This window comes from Strix aluco, chromosome 3 (genome assembly GCF_031877795.1).
Source record: "Strix aluco isolate bStrAlu1 chromosome 3, bStrAlu1.hap1, whole genome shotgun sequence".
In the NCBI taxonomy this organism is placed as follows: Eukaryota; Metazoa; Chordata; class Aves; order Strigiformes; family Strigidae; genus Strix; species Strix aluco.
Window position 1 is genome coordinate 59,681 of NC_133933.1, and position 18,641 is coordinate 78,321.

The 18,641-nt window shown below is 49.3% G+C and overlaps 2 protein-coding genes across 2 annotated transcripts; one reads left to right on the top strand and one right to left on the bottom strand.

Moving 5' to 3' along the window:
• Positions 1-4,901: 4,901 nt before the first annotated feature.
• Positions 4,902-9,223, top strand: LOC141920400 (uncharacterized). The gene is made up of 2 exons (XM_074817062.1): positions 4,902-4,957; positions 6,542-9,223. Exon 2 carries the CDS (start codon positions 6,543-6,545, stop codon positions 9,153-9,155), a length of 2,613 nt encoding a protein of 870 aa, XP_074673163.1. The 5' UTR covers positions 4,902-4,957; position 6,542; the 3' UTR covers positions 9,156-9,223.
• A 2,850-nt stretch (positions 9,224-12,073) lies between these two features.
• Positions 12,074-15,455, bottom strand: GPR75 (G protein-coupled receptor 75). Its single transcript, XM_074817059.1, has one exon. It carries the CDS (start codon positions 15,420-15,422, stop codon positions 13,839-13,841), a length of 1,584 nt encoding a protein of 527 aa, XP_074673160.1. The 5' UTR covers positions 15,423-15,455; the 3' UTR covers positions 12,074-13,838.
• Positions 15,456-18,641: the final 3,186 nt, after the last annotated feature.

Below are 18,641 nucleotides of genomic sequence, written 5' to 3' on the forward strand. Positions count from 1 at the left end.
TTTTTAGGGATCAAACCACCCTTTTTCCTACGAGCGATGTTGGTTCTCTGACAACGTGCGATCAACAGATCACTTGTGGTTGAGTTAGTCCGTATCAGAGACAGGAGTGCGCGTGGGTCCTTCCGTCACCGTGCCGGCATTTGTGGGAGGAAGTCCAGAAATAACCAGGGCGCAAGGAAGGGGCAGAGGCTGGGGCAGCAGTTGGGGCTGGAGCAGCCCGGAACGTTCCGTGGGCTGATCACACGTGTAAGCCCATCCCGTTTCCTCTTTCCTAAGCTGTTGTGCGAGTCACAGGCATTTCGTAACTGGTGTCAGGCGGAAATCCACCGGCCGCTTGGCAGATGAGTAGTTGAATGCTACCCACGATCCCAAGATCAACTGCTAGGCTGCCGCAATAGAACCCATTTTCCTGTCTCACAGTAGAAAACCAAAACAGCAGCAGCACGATGATACAGCACTTAAATTCAAAGTAATTGTTGCTGGTCATATCGTTATTTCTCGTGGCTTAGCAATGGGATAGAGGAAACTCAGAGAAGTGGAAGAATCTTCTACCCAGACTTTTTTCCCCTGGAAGAGAGTCTTCTAGCCAGATTTCCCCCCCACTAATCTTCTTCTGAAGCATTAGATAAATAAGCAAAAACTTACTTAAGTTTTAAACCTGTATTGAGCCGGTAGCTTTAGAAAAGAGAAGACATTAAAAGCGTTGCTCTCCTGACTTCAGATCTTTAACTTGGGTTCCCTACAATTCATTTACTTGCCTGAACCATCAACTTCGACCAATCTTCTAATTAAACATCTAGCAATGGATGGCATGGATCTGCGCCCCCATAGCGACCAAGGGGGGCTTTAGCCACACTCAAGAAACTTGTTGCAGAGCCTGCGAAGCTTTAGGAAGGGCTCCCTACTGACCCAGCTTCGGATGAGCTTTTCAGCAGCAGTTACCCCTTAGCTGTCCTAACCCCAGTTCTGGACTGGCAGAGGTGGCACTTGCCCAGGGCCACAGTAGGGAAGATGCATTCAAGTCAACATAGAGTAAGAAAAAATAAAACCCACGTTTAGCCTTAGCTAACCTAAGCGGTCTTTGCAGTGGGCTGGCTGAATCCTCATGTTAAGTCTCTGGCAGTAAATGGAAGTATTAGATTTGCGCACTCCCTTGCGATGGTTTTATTTTGCAATCAAGGCTGCCCTGTCTCTCCTCGGCTGCTCTTCGGGAAGGCACTGTCGGACACGGTCTTCCTGCCGCTCCGAGCTCGAGCTCCAGCCCCAGGTTTGCTGTGGACGTATGTGCCACAGTGCCCTACTGCCGGACACAGACAGGCAGTATGGGTGGGGACGGTGTCAGGCTTCCTTGGCAGAGAATCACAGAATCATTTAGGTTGGAAAAGACCTTTAAGATTAGTCAGTCCAACCATTAACCCAACACTGCCAAGTCTGCCACTAAACCGCGTCCCTAAGCCCCACATGTACGCATCTCTTAAATACCTCCAGGGATGGTGACTCTGCCACTTCCCTGGGCAGCCTGTTCCAGTGCTTGACAACTCTTTTGGTGAAGAATTTTTCCCAATACCCAGTCTAAGCCTCCCCCGGCACAACTTGAGACCCTTTCCTCTTGTCCTATCACTTGTTACTTGGGAAAAGAGACCGACAGCTGCCTCACTACAACCTCCCATGGGGCTAGGTGCTGCTAGTGAAAAGGAGGAAGGTTTCTCTTAAAAGGAAGAGAAACCACAACACGGTAAGCCTTCCTGCACACCCCTCAGCTGTGGTAATTGGATCAGAGGAAAACATCAGAATAGTTATTTTGCAGAAGGTAAAGAATTCCACTTCCCCGCACAGGAGGAAAGTCCCCAGGGTGATGGGGAAGCACGATCTCTTTGACTAAGCAGTCACAGTATCTCCGTGCGCCGCTAACGCCAACTTCTGCCATTTTAGGAGCAAACCATGCTGTTGCCAAACCCATGAAATCTGTACCCAGTTCTCCATATTCCTCACCCTCTACTTCCTCTTGCACAGGAAGCAACACTCTCACAGATGTTCCCACTCTGTGTCCAAACTATCCGCCAGCAAACAAATCCACAAAAATAAAAAAAGATGCTTTTCTCTTCTGCCCTCTCCCATCTCTTCCTGACTAACAGCTGGTTTGGGAGAGAACCACCGAGGCAGAGGCAGGGGAGTCAGGGAGGCATGATAGACCACAAGTTAATACTGCTAGACATGATTAATTGCAACATAATTTTATGTTCTAACACATTTGAATCTGAAAGAAATGTGCATCTGAGAATAACTTTCTGTTTCGACCCTCTCCCAGAGAAGCCCTGGGGTGCAGGAACCTGTCTACCAAAAACAGGGAAAAACAAGTTTCTTCTGGTATGCGGAAAGCAGAACTGGAGGGCCGCAGGTTTCTGTGCTGGTCTGCGTAGAGATCTTATGCAGGTTTGCTCCTCAGACGGAGAGGTGTAGTTGTGTCCATGCTCGTTGAAGAATCAGCAACGTGGAAAATAATGTGAATGGCAGACAGCAAATTTGCAGCAATTGTACTGATATCACCTGCAATTAGTCAAAGGGAATTACATCAGAGGAGAGTAGATTCGGGAAAGTGAAACGTGCCACTTACCTGAGATATTTACTCCTATGAGAAGAGTTCTAAGAATGAGCTGGTTTAGGTCCCAAAGCACAGAATTTGTCCACACAGAAAGAACCAACACCAGTAACAAGCACTTAACAAAGCCCCAGCTTACCTGTCCAGTGAACTCACCCGCAGGCTCCTCCTGCACGACCCAGAGCCGCGTAAGAGCGGCAGCGCTCGCCTCTTGCCAAGACCCGCTGACTGAATATCAGAAAATGAAATCAGAATTTTCTGTAGAAGTCATGTCACTGTTGCTATGTCTTTACTTGCGTTTCCCCTCAAAGACACTGTTCAATATTGCAGCCCTTAGACTTCAGACAATAGGGATTCATTCTAGAGCTCATATTTATTTGTCATTTCAAGTCGCACATTATTAATGAGCTGCCAGACTGGATTAAAAAGCAGAGATAATATTTGTGTAAGACATCTGCACAGCTGACAGACACGGCTGAGCGGAGTCAGTGGCTCAATGTGCAAGGCGAGACAGCCCCTGGGAAGTTTCACTTAGCTGAAGGGGTGAAATAAAACGATCAGTCTTGGCAATATTTTCTCAAATGGTGGAGAAATGAGGGGTATTATTCCCTCTCCCTGTGTGGAGGCAGATGAGTTCATTTCCTGGTCATAAATATCTTCTTTTGTATAGGTATAAGATAGGAGTTACAGCTTTTATCCAGCACCCAAATCTAAGCCCACCTTAATCAGAGAAGCTCCTCTGAGGTCTGGTCTCCTGGAGGCTGGTGCTTATCTCTCCAGATTTGAGCACGTCTTGCACAGGTCCAGCTCTCCTCCCTTAAATTACATTTCCAGCACAAATAAATATCCCCTGCAGAGAGACAGTGAACAAGTGGAAGACGACCTGTTTTAGCAATGAAATCTCTTTACTGAGTCCTTGTGGGGAACCACAACCCTGCCTCGACTCTGCTCTCAGCCACACTGTGCTTACTTTCCTTACTCACTCACCCAGACCTTTCTCACGTGCCTCTCCTCCTCCACAGTCCCCCAAATAAGAGGTTGCCTTCAAAAATTAAAAATAAAAAAAGGGGGGGGGGGGGGGGAAATGAATACACAGAACATATGCTGCATGAAAACTAATGTTAGAATAACGCAGCACAGCGTGTTGGTAGAATAACCATTTTGGTACTAAAAAATATTCTTTTTGCACGTTGTCACCTCCAACCCTGATTTACTCTCCGGGTCAGCAGAAGAGGCGCAGTTTGATGGGCCCTGTGCTAGAACGCAGCTGCTGCGTCTTCCTGAAGAGGAAACTACAGACATCATTTCAAGAGCAGCACAGCTGTATTTACATGAAGGAAGCAAGACTCATCGGGCAGAAAGGGCTGTCTACAGGGGGTCACCCCAAGTGGAAAGCAGGAGCAAGAATCTTTCCTGACATGTCCAAAACACTCTTCATTTCCTGTCTCTTCTACTACAGCAAGTCAGGATCTGTCTGAAGAACAGATGACTGCGGGGCCATTCCCAGCACCTGCCAGGGAAGAAAAGTGCCCAGTCAGACTAGAAATGGAGCACAAACAACCTTGGGGTTTTCCAGCCCCTCCGGACTGGACAGGGCAGCCTCTGGGCTACCGCAAGAGTTTCCAGTCACCGGCAGTTACAAAAGAGTGGAAAAAAAAAATCAACAGCGGAAAAAGCGGCGCAGATGACAGAGCTCTACACCTTGTGCAATCCGCTGAACCCCCCCTTGTCGGCATCCCGAATCAAACCACCTGTAAACAAAGGGTGCATCTTGCAAAGCAGCACTACAAACACTGAGCAAATCTCTTGTTATTTGTTTTCCCCCGAGTTCAATCGCACAAAAGGTCCGAGGGCTCAAGCCGCAGGAGCGCTGCTGCACCCCAGCCCCCGTGTGCACACACAAGAGAGCCCGATCCGAAACCTCCCCGGCGTAGGAAACACCCCCGGGAAGCCCATGGCGGGAGTCCATCGGTTTTATAACGCTGTGGTCACACTTGGTGCTTCCAGAGGCTCGCTGTGCCGCTCAGGCAGGAGCGCAGGCAGCCGGCGCCGCGGGCCAACACCCCCCGCAGCGTCTCAGGGTTACAACGAGCAACTTCCACTCTCGATTTTCTGCTCAGCAAGAGGCGCCAGCGCGATGGGGAAATCCTCACTGATCGCACTGGGCAGAAGCATCTCTGGCTGCAGCCGCCTCCGCCAGGCGCCCCGAGGGGAGCAGGGCTGCGAGATGCCGCCTGTCCCGGCGAGGCTGGGCTGGTCCCGGGGGTGTCCCGGCCCCCCCCCGCTCCCTCCCGCTGCTATAAAAGGCAGCAGCGGCGGCGGCAGGTACCAGCGGGGGAGCAGCACCCAGGAGAGCAGGTAAAGGGGGGCACGAGGGACGGGGAGGGGGGGTCACTGCAGGGAGCTGTTAGCTGTCTTCCAGCCTCAAATCTGCAATGCTTTTAACAGGGCAACGGAGCTGGTGCAGGGTCTGGAGCACAGGTCTGATGGGGAGCGGCTGAGGGAACTGGGGGGGTTTAGTCTGGAGAAGAGGAGGCTGAGGGGAGACCTCATCGCCCTCTACAACTCCCTGAAAGGAGGGTGCAGAGAGGGGGGATGAGCCTCTTTAACCAAGTAACAAGTGACAGGACAAGAGGGAATGGCCTCAAGCTGTGCCAGGGCAGGGTCAGACTGGCTCTTAGGAAGTATTTCTTTGCAGAAGGGGTTGTTGGGCGTTGGAATGGGCTGCCCAGGGAGGTGGTGGAGTCCCCATCCCTGGAGGGGTTGAAGAGTCGGGTCGACATAGCGCTGAGGGATGTGGTGGAGTTGGGAACTGTCAATGTTAGGTTAATGGTTGGACTAGATGATCTTCAAGGTCCTTTCCAACCTAGATGATTCTGTGATTCTGTGATGCCCAGAGGGGCTTGCTTACCCCTGGGGGCTTGGGCTTCTGGCTGCAGGGTATTCCTGCTCGGTGCGAGGCGTGAGGGCAGGATGCAGGGTGGTCTGGTGGGGTTCTGCTGGAGCAGAGGGGCCAGGGCACAGAGCCGGGACATCCTTGGGGTCCCTTCTCTTGATGGTCCACATCTGGCGGGCAGCACAGGGGACTCTGGTAACACCACATGCACACCTGAAGGTAATGAAGACAAGACATGGGTCAGGGGTGTCAGGAAAGTAGTAACAGAGAGACCTGGGGGCAGGAGAGGAAGCGGGCAGTGATGCTACCAGGCAAAGGGAAGCCTCCAAAGATGAACGATGCCCGGGCAGTGACCTCTCCTGGTACAGGCTGCCTCATACAAGCCCCTGATATCCTACTTCAAAGCAAACTCACTCTTTTCCTTGCTCCGATAGGTAAGGCTAAATAAATGGTCACTGGTCAATTCTTAGCAGAGAGCAAACCACCAAGGGGGTGGGATCACAAGAAGATACGTGGTCACACAGTTACATGGAGCTGCCTGCCACGTTACTCTTGAACTCGCTATTGCAGTGGCTGAACAGGTTTTGGATGGGTCAGACTCACCTGTTGCTGTGACCCAGGATGAAAGATGTAAAAGCTGACTCCCAGGCAGCGGGTATCAGATTACGCAATGGAGAAATGCTATTGCGAAGGCTGCACACTACTTGCCTGGGGGGATGGAGGGGGGGGAAGCAATTTAAAAAAAAAAAACCAAAAAAAAAACCAGAACAAAACAAAACAGAAAAAACATCATTCAGACTTTATCTACAATGATCTGAAATGAATAACACTCTCCTTCCAATCTTTCTCCAACACCACCTTTTCGCATTGCGTTTTTGAAAATAATAATGAAGATGTATTTTTTTATGTAGACAAAAAGGGATTAATACATACAACTAATGAAACAATTTCTGTACTTGCCAGTAAATCAGGATGGGGGTTTTTTTAAGGGTATTCATTAACATAGAGCCTATTATAATGATGGATTTCACATTTCTTTTCTCCAGGATGAGGATCCTTGTTGGAAGCTTTCATTTCTACCTCATTTCTTTCTTACTCAGCAGAGCAAATGGATTCCTAACTCTGAGAACTCCAGCCTATGTCTTCCCATTTTATAACTACTCCTATTTAAACCTCTCTTCTCTATCAGAAGCACAAGCTCCAAAAACAGCAAGAGCTCTCAATTTCTCACATAACATAATTGAAAAAATAACCAGGAGAGATTTGGAAGGTTTTGATGTGCTGGAAGTTTTAGACCTTTCCTACAATCAGATTAAGGACATTGAACCTGGTGCGTTTGAGAGCCTGCTCAGCCTTATTTCTGTGAATTTATCCTTTAATGATAAGAAACTTCTTGTATCAGGTCTTCCACCCCACCTGAAGCTCTTACCCAGCAGTAAAGCCTCGGGGTCTTTGCAGCTTTATAAGTATTTTGAGAAATCCTCAGAGGCTGCTCTGGAGTCTTCTGCATCCGCCGAGAAGCCGCCACGTTCGGGAGATCCGTCTGTCCTGCAAAATGTGAATTCGAGGCTCAGACGAAGTACTGGGAATCTTCTTCCAAGAGCAGAGAAAAACGTAACTGTGTCTCCAACAGCCACATCGGGGCCTGATTTCTGCACAGCACCAATAAACGGGGTACTCAACCTGTCACACAGCAAACTCTCTGAGGAAGAGCTGACATTAAAACTGGATCCGGATCTCTGCCAAGTTCAGCTGGACAGTACTTTGGAGCTTGACATTAGTCACAGTGACCTGGAAATGGATCTTCTGTCCCTGTTCATCCTGTTTTTGCCAATGAAAAACGTGCAGTCTATCGATGCCAGTTACAACAAATTAACAATTAACATTCTAGATGTTGAGGCGATCTGTAAGTTCCCATTCAGCAAGCTTTGGTTTTTAAATATTAGCAACAATCCCATAAACAGCTTGGACACGCTGTGTCTCCCTTCAACCATCAAGGTAATCGATTTGTCCTTCACCAACGTAAGTCAAATACCCCCAAATTTTGCTAAAAAAATGTTTAACTTAGAACACATGTACGTTCAAGGAAATCACTTCATATACACTGTACGCCCAGATGCAGTTCCCACGGTTCCCCCTGGAACTGTACGTATTAATGCCATTTCATTGGTCAGAAACCAGGCTGGGACACCCATCGAAAGCCTTCCCAAGAGAGTGAAATACTTGAAAATGTCCAACTGCTCTATTGTAGAACTGCCAGAGTGGTTTGTTGGCACAATGGAAGAATTAATATTTTTGGATCTCAGCAGCAACTGGATTTCTGTGCTTCCTGACTTACCTACCTCCCTGCAGCATCTCGACATAAGCAACAGCGATATTAAAATAATACCCCCTAGCTTTAAATCTCTCTCCAACTTAACCATATTTAATATTCAAAATAATAAAATTACGGCTATGCATCCTGAGTATTTCCCATCGACTTTAACAAAATGTGATATTAGCAAAAATAAGTTGAACATGTTGTTGTTAACTGACGCCCCGGGGACACTCGAGTATCTTAATGTTTCTGGAAACCTCATCACCAGACTGGAACCTGGCAGCCACCTTTCTGCGCTCGCTACCCTGGACAGCAGTCACAACCTCATTTCAGAACTCCCTGACCACTTTGGGAAATCTCTTCCAATGCTGAAATATTTTAATTTGTCAGGGAATAAGATCTCCTTCCTACAGCGTGGCTCGCTCCCAGCTTCTCTGGTTGAGTTAGACATCAGTGACAATGCCATTACTACCATAGTGGAGGACACTTTTGGCCAGTTAACGAGTTTGAGTGTTTTGAGCGCTCAAGGCAAACACTTTTTTTGTAACTGTGACTTGTACTGGTTCACAAATGTCTATATCCACAACCCACGTGTGCAGATAATCGGCAAAGAAAACCTCAGGTGCAGCTTCCCGCCAGACAGAAGGGGCTCGCTGGTGGGGAGCAGCAACCTGACGCTTCTGCGCTGCTCCCTGGGCATCCAGATGGCCATCACCGCCTGCACGGCCATCCTGGTGGTTCTGACCTTCACAGGCTTATGCTGGCGGTTCGACGGGCTGTGGTACGTGAGGATGGGTTGGTACTGGTGCATGGCGAAGAGGAAGCAGTACGAGAAGAGGCCAGAAAACAAGCCCTTCGATGCCTTCATTTCATACAGCGAACAAGATGCCAACTGGACGAAAGAGAATCTACTGAGAAAACTGGAAACCGACGGATTCAAGATATGTTACCACGAGAGGGATTTCAAACCGGGGCATCCCATACTTGGTAACATTTTTTACTGCATAGAGAACAGCCATAAAGTCCTTTTTGTTCTCTCTCCCAGCTTCGTAAACAGCTGCTGGTGTCAGTATGAACTGTATTTTGCAGAACACCGGGTCCTGAACGAAAATCAGGATTCCCTCATCATGATTGTGCTGGAAGATCTCCCACCCAACAGCGTGCCGCAGAAGTTCAGCAAGCTCAGGAAACTGCTGAAAAGGAAAACCTACTTGAAGTGGAGCCCTGAGGAACACAAGCAGAAAATGTTCTGGCACCAGCTAGCAGCTGTCTTAAAAACCACCAACGAACCACTTGTGAGAGCAGAGAATGGACCCGCTCAGGAGGCGTATGAGATGGAATGAGGCACAAGAACGTGTAAAGGTTGCGCCGGGGAAGTCTGTGGTCAAATAAAATTTCTGTGTTTACCTCCTGCCACGGCTGCTGTGTTGCGATGGGGGGTTGTCACGGATCGGTCCCGGGAGAGGTCACTAGCAGGTCTGTAGCATTATTCCGTCTGATAAAAGAATCCATCACCCAAAGAGCTGAGGCCCGAGCACTGATAAGCAGCCTTTTCGTCCTGGGTGCTTGATTTTCTTCAGCCCTTTCCAGTATTTCTTAAAATGCTGTAGATGTCACCTGAAAGGAAGAACAGCTCGAGTCACACTGCATGTCCTCACTGGTTTTTGAGATTATTGCAGTGAAAAGTGCTATCACTCACAGGTGAAGCTGTAGTTCCGATTCTCAGTTCTAGTACAGCTTAAGGTGGGGACACACGCTGTGTACGTGTAAGAAAAATGAAACCATGACGGTACGCAGGTAACAGCTTCCTTCTGTGGTTTAAAAGATTAAAGATTTACTCAATGTAGCCATCTGAGAGATGCAATTGCAAATCCAGGCTGCTACATCATTTTGTTTAAGTAAGTGGTGGAAGAGATCAGACTTTAAAATCTTTTATAATTACAAATTAACATGTACAACCCAACAATCAAAGAAGAGCCAGCTGAGCATGTCAGTCTCTACTGTTAAATAACTGGTGTGAGCTTTACTTACACACTGTTATTATAGATCTCTGAAGAGGAAGCGAGGAAGTTCTGTATATTATTATTTAGACTTAGGAAAGTGCCACCTGACACCATCACCCTGACCCATTTCCAAATGAATTCAGTGCTGCCTCTGCATAGCCCTTGTCATCGCCTAGTGCCACTTAATAATTTTATTAATTGTATTTGAAAAAGTAAAAAAAATTCAGCTGATCTAATTTTGACCTTCAAGAAAAATCAACAGACTGTGAGGAAGATAAATCCCAGGTGAGTACAAATCATTTAGCGTAGCACAATGCAGATTTGCTCCTAAGATGAGCAAACCCAAGCGACTTAGCAGCAGATCACCCAGCCCCGGGCACGCAGAGCGTCTGCGTACAACCTATGGGACAGCACGTTTGAAACCTATACTCTGAAAATGAATTAACTCTGCTGTGACAGAACAACACTAACACCTATTTGATACCAGAAGGGCAAACATGAAACAAACATAAGGAGGTATCAGCAAATACACCCATTCTGCAATGTATTTGAAAGGGAGAGCTCCAGCTGGAGCAGCACATGGTTTTGACCCTCCCTGTGCTGCTTCCCAGTGAAAAGGCAAAACCCCACCCTGCAGCACGCAGCACCTTTGAGCCTTGGAACCAAGGTTCAGGGACAGGCTCTGTAATGAGTGAGAGCGTTTTTCTAATAGCAAACATAAACCCATTCCAAATAGGAATTGTCAACGACCTGTTGTCAGCATTTATTAGGACATAACAAATGACATTTTTCAGTCAATTTGCCGGTACTGATGAACCTTCAGGGTACCGCACCCGGTATATCCTTGAGGCGCAGTGCTTGAAGTCGACAATAATCAGCGAGCTATTCAAGTCCAAGCAATCAGCATCAGTTGTAGCGCAAGGACAGAACCTGTGCTCACAAACCCCAGAAGCACTTTGAAATTGCCTTTGTCCCCCGGTGCCGACTCTCCAGTTCTACACCGGTGCAAATGAAGAGGAGCAGAGCAGGACTTGCCCTCCTCTACCACCTCCATGCACGGAGAGGTCTCTGTACTGTGCGCGCACCCACCGTTCCCCGACCAGCCTGAGGAGTCGCGTCTGCTGACTGCTGTGAAAACAGAATTATTTTCCTGTTCTCTAACTGGCCGGCTGCCTGCCAGCCCGCTGAGTGGTGACAGGGAGCTGGGGCATTGCTCCTGGTCTGCGCAGCACCAGCACACTTGCTTGCCAGCGCCCACCAGCGGGACCATTGCTGTAATCCTCCACCCACCTGCGGCACCAGTGCAAACACACCCCTCTTAAATACTTTACAAAAAAAATGTAAGACACCCCATTCAAAACAGACCGAAGGCAAACCTAAAAACCTCCACAGGACTGCACCGTAACCCCTGCAAGAGGGTTTTATTATTGTAATCCATTACCCTGCCTGCCGTGAACACCTCGCCTCGTCTCTGCCTCGCTGCCTCCTGGAAGAAGGGGAAGAGGTAACCGTGCGGGTGAGCACAGCCCTCGGCCTTCTGAGTCCCTTCACTGGTTATCCCTGTGCTGCAGCTGGAGGGGTACTGAGGATTACACAGGAGAGAATTTTCACAGCTTTCCTAACAAGTGATAAACCACCTACCTAAGCCATGCGTACCATAAAATACCACAAGATGGCACAAGATCATTAGGCACTGATCCTTCTCAACTATCAGCTGTCCAGTTCTCGCATCCTGCCCTCCCCAGCTTGCTGAAGCCTCACCACTAAGGCAGGTCAGCTCTACGACTTCAAAAAAAACGTGTAACACCTTACAGAAATCTCTCTAATCTCTAGTCTGAGAAGTTCTGAGGCGGTGCCCAACTGTTGAACACTCTTTAGCAGCTTTCTGAAGTTGTGTAGATATTGTTTAAAACTATTTGGGATTCACAGATTTTAGGTTTTATAGATAAAGGATAAAAAATACAACACTACAGGCCACCAGCTGAAAAGTCAACTTTTATGACCACAAAGTAAGAGCTATGACTTAAAAAGACTATAGATTATAAAATCTTTCAAATATTTTTCTTCCTGTAGAGAACCAGAATTCACTCGTTAGTGAGATCAGCCCCAAGTCATTCATCAGCTGGTTTTCCAACAAGCTTCTTGATGCTTTCTTTGAGGCCGCCCCTTATTTTGCCGGATACCCTGGTCAATCCCTCCAAATTAGTATGCTTTGTACTGAAGAGAAATGCAAAGACAGAAAACACAAACAAGACAGATCTTTTAGTCATCTTTTATAGTTACTTTAGAAAGAACCATGTCATTTGTTTGTAGCGAAAAATATCTGGGCAGAGAGAAAAGACTTATGGAAATAACTTCAATTTTACATTTGTATTAGAAAGTTGTTCACATCCATTTTATTGCAAGAAAGCTGTCTTGAATTATTCAAAATTAATTAAAATTCAGAGTGTTAAACAATGAACAGTGTTCATAATGTAGTAGTCTTCCAGGAAAATCTTGAAAATAGTTTAGTTAACAAATAGCCTAAACACACAACCCCTCACACACGGCAGTGATGTGAATGTCTTTTGTTTCCAAAATAACAAATCATCCTCCCATGACTGTCATTTTGCTCAAGATATGGTGTTTTCCCATAATGAGGGGCAGAAGTCTGTGGCACAATTATTTCAGAAATACTATGGCTGTCGAAAGTCAAAGGGTGATTGCTGGTTTTGAGAAGATCTGGCCAGTTAAAGCGATAATTGTCAGGAGTTCAAATGCCTCTGAATCATTCCATTTCATCAGGATTTCCCACAACATGTGACACGATGTCAATGGTAGGATTTATAAAAAAATATTTAACTTCCGAGCAAAAATATTTAACTTCTGTTATTTGCTCACTGTGTAGACCAACAGATAAAGTTTGTCAGTCGATTATTAATCCTTAAATCAAGCTGATGTTGGACTTAAGAGAACCTCAAAAACTCATAGTCATCTTGTTATGTGGCCATTCTGTTTTTAAAAATGTTAATAGCAGTCAGTTCTACCTGTCAGGAATACCACAACCAAATCCCAATAATTCCTGCTTTTATACAAAGTCATAGACAAAAAGCAACCAGCAACACTGCTCTTTGTGTAACAGTTTACGAATTAAAAAATTCCAGAGGTGACTGCATTACTAACAGAGTATCAGTACTGTAATATTGCAATATTCATCTTTAGCCTCAAGTAAAACTTATAATTGGGTATTGCACAGTTGTTTCTATCAGATGTAAAATACCGGTCCAAATAGATTATTTTGGGATACGTAGCGCCACTGATCCTTAAAATAAACGTAGAGCAGAAATTAAAATATATATTATTTCAGAGGTTTATTACACTGTCACAACACTTCCCCAGTGGCAACATAACACTGTTTGTAAGGTGCCTTGTCCTGCTTCAGGAAGCCGAGACTTAAATCCTAAATTTTAGCTGAAGTTCACAGAAATTTTACCATTTACCTCAGTGAAACCAGGATTTCATCCGCCGAACAGAAAGGACTTTTTAGTGACATTTGCTACAACAAAACACCACTGATTCTTTCAACCCTCTGCAACAGGAAGAATTCAAACTTAGGTATCACAATACCGAACATCCTCCCAGTTCTTCCTTCTTGAAAACTCAGCAAATATGCAATTTAACAGGTAATACTTCTGGCGCAACCTCAGGCTGTTCTTTGAGATCTTCTGCCTCCTGATGTACCCAATCTTGTAACACTTTTTTTTTTTTTTCTTGTCCAACCATAAAATTTAGTAACAAAAACACCCTCATGTAACAACTTTAAATACAAACCTAACACACTGCCCTTTTTGACTGGCCGCAGAAACCCCAGATGTCATGAAGCAATATCCTTATATTCACTTTAAACGCAAATAGTTGTCTATTAACAGTAGCGGCATTTTTCTTAATTAGCAGCAGTACAGCGATACCATATCATTTAGAACCATCATGAACAGAAGCACAGAAGGGGACCCCCGCTCAGCCCCATCAGGACCCTTTCTGAAGTTACACTGAGGGCACTGGTATCTGCTTCATCGATGCGCTGTCGTGGTCTCGCCCCAAGTCGTTGGTGGTGTGATAGTGCATGGCAATGTAGGACTTGGCGAACCCGAACGTCGAGTTCACGGGCTGTAAGCTGTTGGGGGTGCTCGCTTCCTGGGAGGGGCTGCTGTTATAGATACTGTAATAGGGCTCGATTCGGGTGTTCATGGGGGTGGAGCTGCTCTGTGCATAGTGCTGGTGCCCCACAGAAGCCTTGGTACTCAGCACGCTGTCCCTGGAGTGACTGGGACCACAGGCTTGGTCCACGAGCTTCTTCTGAGGTTTTGGAGACAGCATGTACGCTGAATTGGTCTCGTGGTGGGACGACTTGTTCCTGTTGACTTCCAGGCTGCCTTTGCCCATGGCCCGAAGCCTCGTCTTCTGCTTGCAGCAGAAAAAGACAAGGGCTATATACTGCAGGCACCACAGGACTCGCCTCCGAAGTCCGGCACTGTTACGGGAATATATAAAAGGATTTAATCCGGATTTGAAAAAAATGAGGGTAAATCCACACAGCTCAAACTGGTAGAGAACAAAACCACCGCTGCTGGACAGCACGTCCTGCACCAAAGAGATGCCCAGGGGCAGGCAGCAGACCAAGACAGAGAGCACGATGACGACGCACGTCACCACCGCCCGGGAGTCCTTGGCCGCCGAGAGGTTGACGGCCGACACCAGCTGGAGCCCAAGGGGGCTGCCGCAGCTGCGCGGCTGGACGTGCTGCGGCTTGCCGTGGCTCTGGTTCCGGTACAAGGCGGGCACGGCGCTCGGCACGGCCTCGCCGGGCCCCACGAAGGGCTGCGGCCTGCAGGTGCCCGCGGGCGGGCGTTTCCTCACCTGGGCGTTCCTCCGCAGTGCCTGGGCGATCATCACGTAGGAGACAGACACCACGGCCACGCAGCAGATGAAGTCGGTGACGTAGAGGTAGAGGATGATCTTGCCCTGGCCACTGGCGAAGCTGGCCATGGGCAGGCAGAGGCGGGAGCTGTGGGCTCGCAGGGTGGCCAGGGTGGCCAGCGTGAAGCTGGTGGCCCAGAGCAGCAGGGTGAGGAGCAGGGTGCAGGGGAAGGAGGCGGCGCGGTGCGGCTGCTTGCCCAGCACCATGCGCAGGCGGTGCAGGGCAATGACCGCCACCGTCTTGAGAGACATGATGATGAAGCCGGAGCTGGTGAGGTGGAAGGTGAAGCAGAAAGCACCCGGAACGCCTCGGGCCGAGTCGAAGAAGAGGACGAAGGCGAACATGGGGGCGGCCACCCCGCAGATGAAGAGGTCGCAGAAGGAGAGGTTGAGGATCATGAAGTCGAAGTTGGTCCTGAATTTCCTGAGGGCCGGGTCGAAGAAGGACAGGAGGACGATGAGGTTGCCGTAGGAGCCCAGGCAGAAGACGAGGGCCAGCAGCGAGGCGCAGGCCGCCAGGGTGGCGGCGTGGGCGCCCTCCCGCAGCTCCCCGGGGCCGCCGCCCGCGCTGCCGTTCCCGCCCAGCGGCAGCAGCGAGGCGCCGGGGGGCTCCTCCTCGCCCCCCGCCGGCAGCCGCCCCGACGCGTTCATCTCCGCCCGCCGCCTCCGCGCGGCTGCGGCCGAGGCGGGACCGAGGCGGGGGCTGCCCGCCCGCCCTGCCCGCTCGCCAGCCCGCCCGCCGCACGCACACGGCCGCGGCGCCGCCGCCGCTCCCTCAGGGCTGCCCCCGCCATGGCGCCGCCCGCCCCGCCATGGCGCCGCCGCGGCCCGGCCCGGCCCCTTCCCCGCAGGGGCTGGCGGGCGGCTGCAGCAGCGGGGCGGCCGCGCACAGGGCCCGGCCGCGGCACACACCGCTGCCCATGCCCGGGGGCAGCGGCGGGAGCGGGGGGGGCGGGCGGGGAGGGGTCCTGCAGCACGAGGGGAGGGAACCCCCGGGCTCCACGACCGGCCCCGGCACAGCGGCGGCACCAACGGCTCCTCGGCGGGCTCGGCCCTGCCGCAACGGCCACTGCAGTTCGGGGCGGCTGCTGCGCATCCACAGAGTCAATCCGACTGGAAAAGCCCCTCGGGATCGTCGAGTCCAACCCTCAGCCCGACTCTACAAAGCTCTCCCCTACCCCACATCCCCCCACAGCGCATCCAAACGACCCTTACACACACCCAGGGATGGGGACTCCACCCCCTCCCTGGGCAGCCTATTCCACTCTCTGACCACCCTTTCTGGGAAAATTTTTTCCTCATGTCCAGTCTCAACCTCCCCTGTTGCAGTTTAAAGCCGTTCCCTCTTGTTCTGTCACTAATTCCCTGTGAGAATAGACCAGCAACAACCTCTCCACAACGTCCTTTCAGGGAGCTGTAGAGAGTGATGAGGTCTCCCCTCACCTTCTCCTCACACTGAACAGTCCCAGCTGCTTCAATTGCTCCTCACAGGATTTATTCTCCAGGCCCTTCCCCAGCCTCGTTGCCCTCCTCTGCCCTCGCTCCAGCCCCTCGAGATCTCTCTCATGCTTAGGTGCCCACAGGAGGTTTCCACCACCTCTCTCCCCATCACTGTCCCCAACGCTGCCCCGGCCGGCCGAGGCGCACCCTGATGACCCTCCCTCCGCCATGGGACACCCCAGGCTGCAGCAGAGGAGCACCCTGAGGACCCTCCCTCCTCCATGGGACACCGCAGGCCGCAGCAGCGGGACAGCCCGGGCACTGCTGGGCGCCAGGCACGGACACACGCGACCCTCGCCCCACCACCTTCACAAAGCACAGGAGTCAGATGGGACCGGGCAGAGCAGGTACCTGCTACAAGCCATGGCACAGCCCTGCCCGGACCACAGCCCCAAGGCACCAGCTGGGCGCTCAAGGCCTTTACATTCCCCTATGTTGACTTAACACCAACAAAACACCCGCCCCAAACCAAAGCATGTTGCTCACCCAGATTTAAGGCAGAGGTTTGCACACTGTGGCTGTCCCTGCCCGCACTCTGGCATTGCCTTCCCTGGGCAAACTGCGAGGGAGCGAAGCCCTTGTTGTTTGCTTCTCTGTGCCCAGGTGCACAGGACATAAGGTGAAAGACCTTCTATATGCCAGGGAAGGAGTAAACATTATTGATCCATTTACTGCCAACTCCTATCACCAATGGAGTAATTGTCCTTCTGCAATACACAGGCTCCATGACGAGGAAAGGCTCAGCGCACGTCCTCTGAGCCAGCACAGGCTGTCACAGGCAGCACAACCAAGGCACCTCCATGTCAGGCACTGGAAATGCAGCTGGAAGAGACAAAAGTCCAGCCAGGCAAGGCACAGAAGTGCTATGAAAACACAGCAGACCCAGTATTTCTTACACATCTGCACTTTTCTTACACTGTACATTTCTACAAATACCCATTATATACTAATTTGCATATTGTCTTAATACTCTTCCCCTACCCCCAGCAATCACGCAGAACCATCAAGGCAGTGACAAGAATGCTCAGCTGACATCTGAAAGCTTGTCAGTACTATCTGCTCAGTTTATTTTTCAATGCCTTTCTTTCTAAAACTAAGAATAATTTTTTTAGTAAACCTCTGACTCCCCCCCAGCAGCCTGGCCTATGAACCTTGCCTGCAGGGTTGTTATCGGGGTGCGTGGCAGGGGAATGCAGGCTGCAACAGCGCTGCGCAGCCTGGGCACCCAGGCCAGGGGCCTCCTGCCTTGGTTTTGTTCTTAAACTACTTCCAAACAGCAGGAGGAAAAAGGTCCAAAACCAAAAATACAATGTCCATGTTTTCCTGTGGCTTTAAGTTATGTTCTCCCTCAGCTGGGCTATCACTTTTATTTACACTGTTACTTATATTTTTGTTCTCCTGTCATGGGTAATCTGAATTCTGTGGGTGAATCCTGGCCCTAGTGAGTTGTTTTTTCATTGACAAGCTGGGATCTCCCTCCTTCAATTTTCTTATTTATAAACATCAGAGTGCAGTGAACTGCATGATTAAACAAGACTGACAAAACATCAGCCTAATGCAAGATAGATTTACTTCAAAGTGATTAATACTGAGGAAACAACGATTGTTCTCTTCACATGAAAATAATGCACACCCAACATGCAGGTTCTTTCGGAGCAGGTAATGCACCGCACTTCAGTTGTAAGCAAGACTGTGTAAAAACGGGCCTTAGTTTCAGATTAGGTCTGATGCCCAAGTCCACACTAGACTATGACAACTTCTGTGCTGTCACTTCCCAAAAACATCGTAGTAGTAACACATTGTGCAAAACAAGAGTCCTCCAAGTGGTAGGAAGGTCTAGGTAATTCCAGGAGGTATTTGGCCAAATGTTCAGCCTCGGATGAGCACAGTTAAGACTTTTTAATACCCTGTTACTAGATTAGCAGGTAGAAGCACACAAGTAAGGCTGCACATGCCTAATGGGATTGTTTTTAGCAAACCCGTGGGGTTTAAAGGAGTTAGCAAGACAAACTCTGATCTCTTAGGTGGTTTTGAAACCCCTACCTGAGATGCTGAGAAATGGATTTAGGAGTCAAAACTCTAAGACTTGGGCCTTACCGAGGTAGCTATTTGAGAACTAGTTACGTGCTCAACAGCAAAAGAAATGTCTGCATTTTTCTCTTGGTAACAGGTTTAGATTGTCACTCGTCTCATTAAAGCAGTGTTTAGCAGGACCATGAGGAGCAAGGGTGGTTCTTGGGTTTTGCTAAAGATGTTTTACCCCTCTCTAGCCATTAACTGTAGCTTGAAATGAATGAAAAGGTGTTCTCCTTGTTATCGCCTGCGAGCCTCACCAACATTTCAGCAGAGAAGCACAAGGTGCAGGGCGCT